The 13577-nt window shown below is 45.1% G+C and overlaps 2 protein-coding genes across 30 annotated transcripts in view; both read right to left on the reverse strand.

Moving 5' to 3' along the window:
• LOC102397977 (zinc finger protein 665-like) overlaps nucleotides 1-7292 on the reverse strand; it is a 29036-nt gene extending 21744 nt beyond the window's left edge. For 13 of the 29 annotated variants that reach the window (XM_025270270.3, XM_044931595.2, XM_044931591.2 and 10 more), the window contains exons 1-3: nucleotides 6901-7292; nucleotides 6211-6284; nucleotides 2389-2465 (exon numbers count right to left, since the gene is read on the reverse strand). Coding sequence is in view for 3 of the 29 variants with exons in the window: in XM_044931598.1 (XP_044787533.1) it covers nucleotides 2441-2465; nucleotides 4199-4284; nucleotides 6901-7062 (273 nt within the window). In the remaining 26 variants the exon portion in view is untranslated. Of the gene's footprint in view, nucleotides 1-2388; nucleotides 2466-4198; nucleotides 4285-6210; nucleotides 6285-6900 lie in introns of all 29 variants that reach the window. The other 16 variants (XM_025270271.3, XM_044931596.2, XM_044931593.2 and 13 more) reach the window with 6 other exon arrangements.
• The window catches only part of LOC102415868 (zinc finger protein 665-like), a 323254-nt gene that overhangs the window by 194008 nt on the left and 115669 nt on the right, over nucleotides 1-13577 (reverse strand). The window lies entirely within an intron of this gene.

Raw genomic sequence — 13577 nt, forward strand, 5'->3', positions numbered from 1 at the left:
TGGCTTCGCTTGTTTGGGGGCACAGGCTCTAGACAGTGCGGGCTTCAGGAGTTATGGCTCCCGGGCTCTAGAGTACAGGCTCAGTAGTTGTGCCACATGGGCTTAGTTGCTCTGAGGCATCTTCCCGGATCTGGGATAGAACCCGTGCACCCTACATTGGCAGCCACATTCTTATCCACTGTACTACCAGGGAAGTCTTCAACATTATCTTATTTGTAGTTCAAAAAAATAAAAAGTAATACAAGCAGAACATAATATACAGAAGATTTATTCTAATGTGTATAAAATACCTGTGTTTAAAAATAATATCAAAGCTTCCCTGGTGGCTCAATGGTAAAGAACTCACTGACCAATGCAAGAGACATGGCTTGTTGCCTTGTCCAGTAAGATCCCACATGCTGAGGGGCAACTAGATCCCTGAGTCTCAATTCCTGAGCCAGAGCTCTAGAGCCCAGCAGGTGAAACTACTGAAGCCAATGCACTCTAGAGCCTGTGCTGCAAAATGAGAGTGGCCACCACTTGCCGGAATGACGGAAAAGCCATTGAAGCACTGAAGACCCAGTACGACAAATAAATATATTAAAAAAAAAAAAAGAAGTGACTTTTTCCTTAATTTGAGGTATGTAGTTATGTATGTGTATGAGTACATAATCAAAATTTTATTATTATAGTCCATTAATGAAATATTTAATAAGATTAGGAAAGTTGGAGAATTCCCTGAAGGTCCAGTGGTTAAGATCCCACACTTCCACTGCATGATTTTGGGTTCAATCCCTACTCACAGAACTATGACCACCCAAGCTCACCATGCAGCCAAAAAAAGAAAAAAAATTAGTAAACTTGATTTCACAGTTTAAATGAGGAAAGGTAATGAAACACTCTCTAGACCTGAAGCCTCTTTCTCAACTTTCCATTCCACTGCCAAACACTAAGATTTTTAAGAGATGCATATTTAATTTTATTTATTAGACTCTGATGCTGGGAGGGATTGGGGCAGGAGGAAAAGGAGGCAACAGAAGATGAGATGGCTGGGTAGCATCACCGACTCAATGGACGTGAGTTTGAGTGAACTCCGGGAGTTGGTGATGGACAGGGAGGCCTGGCATGCTGTGATTCATGTGGTTGCAAAGAGTCGGACACGACTGAGCAACTGAACTGAACTGATTATTATTTTTTAAACATTTATTTATTTTAATTGGAGGCTAATTACTTTACAATATTGTAGTGGTTTTGTCATACATTGACTTGAATCAGCCATGGGTGTACATGTGTTCTCCATCCTGAACCCCCTTCCCACCTCCTTCCCCATCCCATCCCTCTGGGTCATCCCAGTGCACCAGCCCTGAGCACCCTGTCTCATGCATGAAACCTGGAGTGACGATCTGTTTCACATATGATAATATACATGTTTCAGTGCTATTCTCTCAAATCATCCCACCCTCACCTTCTCCCACAGAGTCCAAAAGACTGTTCTATACATCTGCATCTCTTTTGCTGTCTCGCATATAGAGTTATTGTTACCAACTTTCTAAATTTCATATATATGCGTTAGTATACTGTATTGGTGTTTTTCTTTCTGGCTTATTTCACTCTGTATACTAGGCTCCAGTTTCATCCACCTCATTAGAACTGATTCAAATGTATCCTTTTTAATGGCTGAGTAATATTCCATTGTGTATATGTACCACAGCTTTCTTACCCATGTGTCTGCTGATGGACATCTAGGTTGCTTCCATGTCCTGGCTATTATAAACAGTGCTGCGATGAACATTGGGGTACATGTGTCTTTTTCAATTCTGGTTTCCTCGGTGTGTATGCCCAGCAGAGGGGTTTCTGGGTCATATGGCAGTTCTACTTCCAATTTTTTAAGGAATCTCCACACTGTTCTCCATAGTGGCTGTACTAGTTTGCATTCCCACCAACAGTGTAAGAGGGTCCCCTTTTCTCCACACCCTCTCCAGCATTTATGTACTATAAAAAGTCAGATCTGATTCCCCCTCTTTTCCAGATTTTAACAAGTATTGTGCACACTAATACCTGACTTCCACATGCAGCTTCTTTACCCTCGTTGACAGAGAGCAGACAGCACATCCAGATGGGCCCTAAGCAATCCCTGCTGCCCAACAGCACTGAGACCCCATCTCCAACCTGTGGGTGTGAAGCCCTGCCTAGGACGGTGCCCAAGGGAGCCTCCTCACAAGGGCTTGGTTACCAGATCATGGGGAGACGGGATCTAAGTGGAGATGATAGGCCCTGAGGGAAGGCCCCGGGTGAGTGTGCATGTACAGGAGTCAGACAGGAGACTTCAGAGTCAGACACAATTAGCAAGTCCAGAGAAGGGCATTTCAGGAAGGACAGACTGAGAACCCACTGAGAATATGACCTTACCTGAGAAACAGCAATTCTTTACACATTTTCTTTCATCTTCTCGGCTTCTTTCTCAGGCAACACAAGTCTTCAAAGGTCTATAATGAAAGTGGAAAGCATGCTGTTTAATGCTTAGAGTCAACACACCCACTTCCTGAGCCCCAATCCCCCACACAGAGAAGCCCTCACCATGTGGAACAGACAGTCCTCTGTGCCCACGGTCTCAGGAGGGACTCAGGATGGTCAACTCCCGCACGAAGTCCAACATGGAACTTTCCCACACTTTCATTCGGATCACACTTCCCTCCTGGTGAGGCCTCATGCACACAGCAGCAGGGGGCACCTCCACTGACCCCACGATGCCCTTCAGGTCACACAGCAGGCCCTGGTCCAGCCCCACTCAGGGCAGAGTGCCCTCCCCTCCCCCAGGGCCTGATCTTAGTCTCAGAAGTGGAGGCTAAGAGCCCTGGTGCTCAATGCAGGATCCAAATCGGAATCATCTACGCCTCTGTGCACATTCCTGGGACAAGGCCCCACAGGAGAACCTGAGGAGCGTGCCTGATGGGGGAGAATCGACTAACCAAAGGGGTATGTGTATACATACCATACACCATGTGACCATGTGACATGTGTACACCATGAAATATTTATCACAATCCACGAACCAACACATCCATCATCTCCAAAATCTCATGTTTTGTGTGTGGTGAAAACACTGACGATGCACTCTCCTGACATATTCCCACTGTGCAGTAATAGAATAGGATTAACTATGGTCAGCATGCTGCACATACCTCCCCAGGACTTACTCACTTTACAACACATAGTCTGTACTTTTTGACCAACATCTCCCACAACAACGCTTGTCTCTCTCTCTCTCACACACACACACACCCATTCACTTGGTTCATCAAAAGGTCCACTCTTGCTCTCACAATCCTCCTGGAGACCTCAATGAAGCTTCCCTTCAGCTTCTCCCATTTTTCTACCTCTTCTCCGTGCATGGTTGAAAAAGAGCAGAGACCACTAGGCATGCATAGTGCAACAGAAATCTGCCCAAGCTGCAAATCCAAGGACACTGGGACTGAATATGGAGAAAAAGAACCTGGTCCTCTTGGGAAAACCTATCAGCGACTGTGGACATTATGTAGCTGAAAAATACACAGAGTGAGTTCAATAAAGAAGTCACAAGATGAGAGAGCCCCCAATCTCACTGGCTCATGTTCTCCCTGCTCACAGCTAAATGCAAGATAACCACAGTAAACTCAGCATCTGCTGCAATGGGCAGATGAGCTGCTGGAAGGCAAAGCTGCTGTCCAAGATGGAAACTGGCCCCTGGATGGACAGAGCTTAGAAGACTTGGGGGCTGCAGTGAGCAGTGACTCTGCAGACTAAAATATGGGGACGCCTCAAGACACTCGGAGAAGGCAATGGCACCCCACTCCAGTACTCTTGCCTGGAAAATCCCATGGACGGAGGAGCCTGGTAGGCTGCAGTCTATTGGGTCGCTAAGAGTCAGACACCACTGAGCGACTTCACTTTCACTTTTCACTTTCATGCATTGGAGAAGGAAATGGCAACCCACTCCAGTGTTCTTGCCTGGAGAATCCCAGGGACAGGGGAGCCTGGTAGGCTGCCATCTATGGGGTCACACAGAGTCAGACACAACTGAAGTGACTTAGCATAGCATAGCATAGCATCAAGACACTAGATCTGTCAGGCTTCTTAGGACTCTCACATCTTTTTGCTTTGGGTAATAAGTCTCCATGTGGGGTAAGGATCAATTAGAGTTGAAATGTCCAGAACAGACATGGGAACCATCATCACCTACCCTGTAACCTCCATCTCCCCTGAGAATTCTTCAGCCAAACACACATTCATAGTCTGTGAGATGTTGTAAGAGATGTTGCACACATCCTGGAAGGAAGAGGAAAATGGGGCATCCTTCAATGAAGGGAAAAGAGGAAACATTCCAAATAATCAAAGGAGAAGGCCATCTCTGATGAAGGTGATTAATATAGAGGCAGTAAATCTGGTTAACATGACAGCAAATATCAGAAGGAGATGGGGAGACCTTGCTGGCCTAGACCTGAAGGAAGAGAAAGAGCAAGGGCAACAATGATATAATGGCCAAAGGTAGATGTAGCAACTAAGATCAGAGACAGAGAAGGTTTTGGTTATATGAACAAGGACTAAGTGAATGTGACCAGGACAGACTGACCATGAGAAAGGGGTCAGCTCCCAGGATGAGGCTGGAGACACTGGCAGAGACCTGAGGATGACAAAGGGCTGTGGAGCCACCTGAGGAGTCAGGATGCTGCCCTGAGGACACAGGGAAGCCAGCAGAGGTGGGAGTCCTCCCTTCACATCGACCTTTATTCACAGAAGACGGTTCATGATTCTCTCTCTGAGCCTATGCTCTCACCTCCATCCTACTATTGTCCTTTTTCATGTTGCAAGACTGGGATCCATTTCAAATTCTAATACTAACTGGGCAGTCCCTCCAAGAACTGCCACACACCCAATTTGGCCAATCATCTCAGGGGTCACTGTTCCTCAGCTTCTGGACCTGAGGGAAACATCATCAGATCAACTCAGCTCACTAGATGTGAGATCACATAAAAGAGAGGAAATTGGAGTATCAGACTAACTGCTTACATTACGTCGTGACTCTTAACCTCTACTCCACACCAGGAAAAGGGAAGGGGCTGACCCACCTCTGAGACAATCAAGACACTGCCGCAGTTTAAACTTCTATAACCTCTGCACATGGATGTTATCTTTTAATACAGATAATTACAAAATGCACAAGCCTTACAGACAGAAGTTTTGCAATTCTCATTTTCATCTGTATAATTTAAAAAAGAATGTCTTAAACTTAGTAGATTTTAAAGCCAAAAATCAATGTATCACAACTTAATAATTATTATACAATCGATTCAGCACTCGTCTGGATCTAGTCCCCTGCCACACCTGCACAATAGTTGTTTCCACTTCATCAGGTTTATCTGTTTCCCTACTTCTTTCTCCGTCTCCCTTTCTCTTCCCCTCTGCTCTCCTGCTGTGCCTGTCCTCCTCTCTACTTCTTCCCTGACTCCCATCCAGCCTCTCTCTGCCATTTGTTCCCCATCAAGATGCGTTCTCTCCATCCTCCCTGGTGATCCTCAATCTCCCGCCTTTCTTCCTCCATCTCTGCCCTCCCTTCCTCCCAACTCTCTGGCATCCTCAAGTGGCTGTGCTTCCTTTCAGCTTCCTTTCTCAGCTCCTCCAACCACTAGGAACCCCCTTTCTCTCCCAGCAGGATACTGTTTGTAGGTCAAGGTCCCAAGTCTTGTATCCCCTTTGAGGGCTCTCTGTGTGAACTGCCTCTCCACTGTCGCCTTCTTTGGGACCCCTGATTTACAACCCCTCTCCCCTGAAGACTATATAAGGGGGCGGCAGAGGATGAGATGGTTAGATCGCATCCCTGACTCAACGGACACGAATCTGATCAGGCAAACTCTGGGAGAAACAGGGTTGGAAAAGACTGGGACCGAACAACACCTCCCTATCTTGCTCACCTTTAACTCTCAGGAAATCCTGTTTTTCTCTAAACTTTTTTCCCTAACCTCTACCTTCAAGGCTCATTCTTTTTCATGCTGTTGTCTCTTCACAAGTTCCTCACAATCCTCTTCATTGCCATCGCTTTTTCCTCATGTTTCTCTTTATTTTCTATTTCTCTAGGAGTCGCTGTCTCTGCTTCTCCTGACAACCCCTCGCCCACTATTTACAGGGATGGTGACTGATTAAGAAGCCCGGTTCCCGCAAAAGCCAACCAGCAACGGGTGGAATTTGGCACGGTACCTCGGGTGCCACGTGGCTGGCGCAGGTCACCTCCCCCGACACCGGTCAAGGCAACGTCACTATGAAGAGAAAGCCTACGGGGCAGAAACACCGGCCTGAGGAGATGCGAGGACAGACGGGTTGGGAGGGAAGGGGTCTCAGCAGCGGGGCGCGCTCTCCAGAATCCCAGGACCCGGGAGACAACGCGGCCTCTCCGGCAGCGGACAGGTCGGGGCGGTCGGCGTGGCTAGGGGCCGCGGAGCTAATAAACCCACCTCGCGGAAGAGAATTGTATGCGGTGTAGGAAGGGCAGAGGGGTCAGTGAGGTCAGTAAATGGTTTGAAGTAGGAAACAGGTGCGAAACGGAGCGTCTCTGTGGACCAAAAGCTGGAAGCGGCTTCAGAGCAACTTTAAAGCAAAATGGCGGCGCCCCTTTGGCGCTCACCAAGACGCCTGGAGAAGGAAATGTCAACCCACTCCAGTGTTCTTGCCTGGAGAATCCCAGGGACGGAGGAGCCTGGTGGGCTGCCGTCTATGGGGTCGCACAGAGTCGGACACGACTGAAGCGACTTAGCAGCAGCAGCAAGACATCTGATCTTGCTGGGGATGGTGGGACGGGCGCAGGGATTTAGAGTCACTAGCGAACCTGAGACTCGGGGTAACGAGGAAAGGAGACTGAAGGCGCAGGTTTGATTAGACAGAAAAACTCACGCTGAGCTGAGAGACCTCCACTTGCCGCGCACCGCTTCCGGGTTTGCACGAATCTGCGCTCACGCGCAGTGAAAGGGCGGAGCGGCCTGGGGGCGGGGACTCAGCGGAGCCGGGTCGTCGGAGGGCGGGGCGTTGAGCTAAGCCGAACACGCGTGGGGACATCGGGAGTGTGAGGAGGGGCTTCGAGGCGTTCTGGGACGGGCCTCCGGGCGCAGTGGGTAGAGCGGTGCGGGCGCGGCGCGGAGAAACAATTCATTACTGTAATCACCTCTGAAGCTGACTGCAGCCAGAATATTAAAACAGGCCTGCTCCTTGCAAGGAAAGTTATGATAAAACCAGAAAGTGTTAAAAAGAAATGGCATTACTATGCCAACAAGGGTCCCTATACTCAAAACTATGGTTCTTCCAGTAGTCAGGTAGGGATGTGAGAGTTGGTCCATAAAGAAGGCTCAGCATAGAAGAACGGGTGCTTTTGGATTGTGGTGCTGGAGAAGAGTCTTGAGGGTCCCTTGGACTGCACGGAGATCAAACCAGTCAATCCTAAAGGAAATCAGTCCTGAATGTTCATTGGAAGGAGTGAGGCTGAAGCTGGAGCTCCAGTACTTTTGGCCACCTGATAGGAAAACCTGACATCAGAAAAGTCCCTGAGGCTGGAAAAGACTGAAGGCAGGAAGAGAAGGGGGACAACAGAGGACGAGATGGTTGGATGGCATCACCGACTGGATGGACAAGTTTCAGCACGCTCCAGGAGATGCAGGATGGGAAGCCTGGCTGCTTTAGTCCATGAGGTCGCCAAGAGCCGAACACTACTGTAACAGTTTCAAAATAAAAGCTGGAATTCTGTGGGATAATAACTGTCAAAAGTAAGGTTTCCTGCTGATGAGGCTGAAGCAATCCAGAGGCCTGGGAACTAAAACCAGGTGTGGCCACTGGGCTGGGGGTAGGTGGGAGTGGGGTGGGGATTAATGTAGGGCGGTGGCTGGACCCAGGAATATTCCAGGAATTAGAATTATTTAGCAGTTTAAGTAAATAAGAACTAACTTTGTGTGGGAATGACAGGCTAGAATATAGAACACACAACTCTTAGAATGCACTACTTCATACTAACAGTTCTAAGGTGAAAAATGTCTTGACATTCCACTTCTTCAAGGATCAAGCTTATTAGTCACTGAAGTGGCCCAGCGACAGTGCACCCTGAGGGGAATGCAGGATGGAGAAAATCAGGCACCGTTCAATGCTTTGGAAATTCTGGCCTTGGTATTTCAGGAAGGGCTGCTTGGGCCCATCCTCCTCCTCAGGAAGTCCAGATAAATTTGGGCGATTCTCTCCTGGTTTCAGATCACCCAGTTATTGGTTGAGGACACCAAACTTTATATGGCAATGCATTAACATACATAGGCCCCAGTGAAAAGATACATGAGGATCCTGGTTGAAAGATACTGGGATTTCCTCAGTTGAAAGACACTTAGTGGTACCTCCCTGGTGGTCCAGTGGTAAAGAATCCACCTGCCAATGCATTGGACAAGGGTTTGATCCCTAGTCTGGGAGGATACCACGTGTCTTGGAGCAACAAGCCTATGCAACACAAGTACTGAGCCTGTGCTCTAAAGCTTGTGTTCTGCAACAAGAGTAGCTACAGCAGTAAGCCTGCACACAGCAACTAGAGAGTAGCTCCTGCTCTCTAACTAGAGAAAGACCATGTGCAGCAAAACCAAATCAGCACAGCAGGAAAAGAAAATACATTGAGTGCTGTGCACTGACCAAAACAAGGAGGGTCAGCATTCCTGTCTCCAAGCAAGCCCCAGCCAGGTTTATGTATTTTATGTACAGAATTCATAGCCCCTGGTCGCCGCAAAGAGAAAAAAGCCAGTGCAACAATGGAGATCTACAGGCAAAAGTAAATTTTAAAAATTGTTAAAGAGAGAAAAAATTTCCTGTAATGAAAACTGCATTCTTCTTTATAAAAAGTGTTTCTATTCTATGCTTGTGATGACTTAGCTTCAAATATGTTTGAGATAAACTTGTTTACATCAAAATATATAATACTTAAGTCTATACTTCTCAATGAAATGGAAAGTCAAAATTACTAGATGATCATTTGATGGTAATTAGGCAGTTTATTTTTTGTTTCAAAATTTGAATGCATTTTCTTCCTTTTCTTTGTTGTTTCAGGAAGCTCTGTCAGATGTGGACAACAAAGCAGAATGTAAAATATAAAGTCTTCAGAAGACAGTTTATTTTCACCAAAATTATCAGCTTTGCACCACTTAAAAATATTTCCATATGTATTAATGTACAGAGCTCAAGTCCTAAAGGAAATTTCTTCATATTTTTAGGGCATTTACTATGTCCCCTCTCATTGTCTTATGTGCATTTTAATCTTACACATCTCAAAATAACCCACAAATGTATTTGATAGTGTAAGGCAGGGAAGAAATGTAAACTAGACACTAAGTCTAAATCACATGTGGACCAAAAAAAAAAAAAGGTAAGGAAAACCTACTGAAAAAACAAAATAGGGTGGCACGATTTGAGAGAAAATCATTGAAACTTACATATTACCATGTGTAAAATAGCCAATGGGAGTTTGGTGTATGACAAGGCACCCAGACTTACTGCTCTCTGAAGACCTGGAGGGATAGGGTGGGTAGGGAAGTGGGTTCAGGAGGGAGGGAATATATGTATGACTATAGCCTATTCATGTTGGTGTACTGCAGAAACCATCACAATATTGTTAAAAAAAAAAAAAACACAGAAATTTTACTACAGCTGACACTGAACCATGGAGCATATTACTTATTTCTATAATGTGACATCAACAGTTTAATATCCTCTGGAAAACAGAACTTCTATTTAGTATTTAATCTAATAAATATTTCCAATCATATAATGTTCATTCAGCTCAGTTCAGTCACTCAGTCATGTCTGACTCTTTGTGACCCCATGGACTGCAGCACGGGAGGACTCCCTGCCATCCATCACCAACTCCCAGAGCTTATTCAAACTCAGGTACATCGAGTTGTTGATGGCATTCAACCATCTCATCCTCTGTCGTCCCCTTCTACTCCCACCTTCAATCTTTCCCAGCATCAGGGTCTCTTCAAATGACTCACTTCTTTGCCTCAGGTGGTCAAAGTATTGGAATTTCAGCTTCAGCATCAGCCTTTCCAATGAATATTCAGGACCGAGTTCCTTTAGGATGGACTGGTTGGATCTCCTTGCAGTCCAAGGGACTCTCAAGAGTCTCCTCCAACACCACAGTTCAAAACAATCAATTCTTTGGCCCTCAGCTTTCTTTATATCCATATATGACTACTAGAGAAAACATACCTTTGACTAGACAAGGCTTTGTTGGCCAAGTAATGTCTCTGCTTTTTAATATGCTGTCTAGGTTGGTCATAGCTTTTCTTCCAATGAGCAAGCATCTTTTAATTTCATGCATGCAGTCACCATTTGCAGTGATCTGGGAGCCCTAGAAAATAAAATCTTTCACTTGTTTCATTGTTTCCCTACCTATTTACCATGGATGCCATGGTCGTAGTTTTCTGAATGTTCAGTTTTAAGCCAACTTTTTCACACTCATCTTTCACTTTCCTCAAGAGGCTCTTTAGTTCTTCACTTTCAGCCATAAGGGTGGTGTCATCTGCATATCTGAGGTTATTGACATTTTCTCCGGCAATCTCGATTCCAGCTTGGGCTTCCTCCAGCCCAGCATTTCTCTTAATGTATTCTGCATTTAAGTTAAATAAGCAGGGTGACAATATACAGTCTTCACGTAATCCTTACCCTATTTGGAACCAGTCTCTTGTTGATGTCCAGTTCTAACTGTTGCTTTCTGACCTGCACACAGATTTCTCAAGAGGCAGGTAAGTGGTCTGGTATTCCCATTTCTGGAAGAACGTTCCAGAATTTGTTGTGATCCACACAATCAAAGGCTTTGGCATAGTCAATTAAGCAGAAGTAGCTATTTTTGGGGAACTATCTTGATTTTTCAATGATCCAATGGATATGGGCAATTTGATCTCTGGTTCCTCTGCCTTTACTAAATCCAGCTCAAACATCTGGTAGTTGATGGTTCACAACCTGTTGAAGCCTGGGTTGGAGAATTTTGAGCAGGCATGTGAGATGAGTACAAATGCGAGGTAGTTTGAAGATTATTTGGCATTGCTTTTTTAGGGGGTTGGAATGAAAACTGACTTTTTGCAGTCCTATTGCCACCCCTGAGTTTTCCAAAATTGCTGGAATGTTGAGTGCAACACTTTAAGGATTTGCAATACTTCAACTAAGTGAGTGATCACACCATCACGGTTATCTGGGTCATGAAGATCTTTTTTGTATAGATATGTAATGTTCATTAGGCTACTGTAAAAATACCTTAGGTAAAAGATCAGATCAGATCAGTCGCTCAGTCATGTCCGACTCTTTGTGACCCCATGAATCGCAGCACGCCAGGCCTCCGTGTCCATCACCAACTCCCGGATCTCACTCAGACTCACGTCCATCGAGTCAGTGATGCCATCCAGCCATCTCATCCTCTGTCGTCCTCTTCTCCTTCTGCCCCCAATCCCTCCCAGCATCAGAGTCTTTTCCAATGAGTCAACTCTTCGCATGAGGTGGCAAAGTACTGGAGTTTCAGCTTTAGCATCATTCCTTCCAAAGAAATCCCAGGGCTGATCTCCTTCAGAATGGACTGGTTGGATCTCCTTGCAGTCCAAGGCACTCTCAAGAGTCTTCTCCAACACCACAGTTCAAAAGCATCAATTCTTCGGCGCTCAGCCTTCTTCACAGTCCAACTCTCACATCCATACATGACCACAGGAAAAACCATAGCCTTAACTAGACAAACCTTTGTTGGCAAAGTAATGTCTCTGCTTTTGAATATGCTATCTAGGTTGGTCATAACTTTCCTTCTAAGGAGCAAGTGTCTTTTAATTTCATGGCTGCAGTCACTATCTGTAGTGATTTTGGAGCCCAGAAAAATAAAGTCTGACACTGTTTCCACCGTTTCCCCATCTATTTCCCATGAAGTGGTGGGACCAGATGCCATGATCTTCGTTTAGTAATTTATCCGTTTAGTAACATAAATAGTAAGCTATGACCATCTTCAACCATATGAACAATGGAACATATGTGTACCATACAGGAATGTTATAAATTCATAGCATGTGTAAACATTCATTGTTTTCTTAAACAGTCTCACTGTGGTTTTCCAATGTTTGACTACTGACTCCTTTAGACTTTAAAAACAACCACTTCCTGTGCTGCCTCTCTGGGCAGGCTGAGAAAAAAATTTAAGGCCTCCTTCCTTTGATACCAACTAGTAGTTCACCAGAGCAAAAACTCTCCCCTCCTTGCCATCCAGTAATCATCTTAACACTCCAAGAATGTCAGCATTCCTTTTTAAGTATGCTTTTCCCAAAAGCATGGAAGAGAAAAGGAACGATATACTATTTGAATGCAGAGTTCCAAAGAATAGCAAGGAGACATAAGAAAGCCTTCCTCGGGATCAATGCAAAGACATAGAGGAACATAGAATGGGAAAGACTAGAGATCTCTTCAAGAAAATTAGAGATTCCAAGGGAATATTTCATGCAAAGACAGGCACAATAAAGTACAGAAATGGTATGGGCCAAAAAGCAGCAGAAGGTATTAAGAAGAAGTGGTAAGAACACACAGAAGAACTATACACAAAATATCTTCATGACCCAGATAAACACAATGGTGTGATCACCAACCTAGAGCCAGAAATTCTGGAATGTGAAGTCAAGTGGGCCTTAGGAAGCATTACTATGAACAAAGCCAGTAGAAGTGATGGAATTCCAGTTGAGCTATTTCAAATCCTAAAAGATGCTGTGGATGTGCTGCACTCAATAGGCCAGCAAATTTGGAAAACTCAGCAGTGGCCACAGGACTGGAAAAGGTCCGTTTTCATTCCAATCCCAACGAAAGGCAATGCCAAAGAATGCTAAACTACTGCAGAGTCGCACCCATCTCACACACTAGTAAAGTAATGCTCAAAATTCTCCAAGCCAGGCTTCAACAGGATGTGAACCATGAACTTCCAGATCTTCAACCTGGATTTAGAAAAGGCAGAGGAACCAGAGATCAAATTGCCCACATCAGTTGAATCATCAAAAAAGCAAGATAGTTCCAGAAAAGTATCTACTTCTGCTTTATCGACTATGCCAATGCCTTTGATTGTGTGGACCACAACAAACTCTAGAAAATTCTTCAGATGGGAATACCAGACCACCTGACCTGCCTCTTGAGAAATCTGTGTGCAGGTCAGGAAGCAACAGTTAGAACTGGACATCAACAGACTGGTTCCAAATAGGGAAAGGGTTATGTGAAGACTGTATATTGTCACCCTGCTTATTTAACTTATATGCAAAATACATTAAGAGAAATGCTGGGCTGAAGGAAACACAAGCTGGAATCGAGATTTCCGGGAGAAATGTCAATAACCTCAGATATGCAGATGACACCACGTTTATGGCAGAAAGTGAAGAACTAGAGCCTTTTGAGAAAAGTGAAAGACGAGAGTGAAAACGTTGGTTTGAAACTCAACATTTAGAAAACTAAGATGATGGCATCTGGTCCCATCATTTCAAGGAAAATTAAAGGGGAAACAGTGGAAACAGTGGCAGACTATTTTCTTGGGCTCCCAAATCACTGCA

Source organism: Bubalus bubalis, chromosome 18, assembly GCF_019923935.1.
Source record: "Bubalus bubalis isolate 160015118507 breed Murrah chromosome 18, NDDB_SH_1, whole genome shotgun sequence".
NCBI lineage: Eukaryota > Metazoa > Chordata > Mammalia > Artiodactyla > Bovidae > Bubalus > Bubalus bubalis.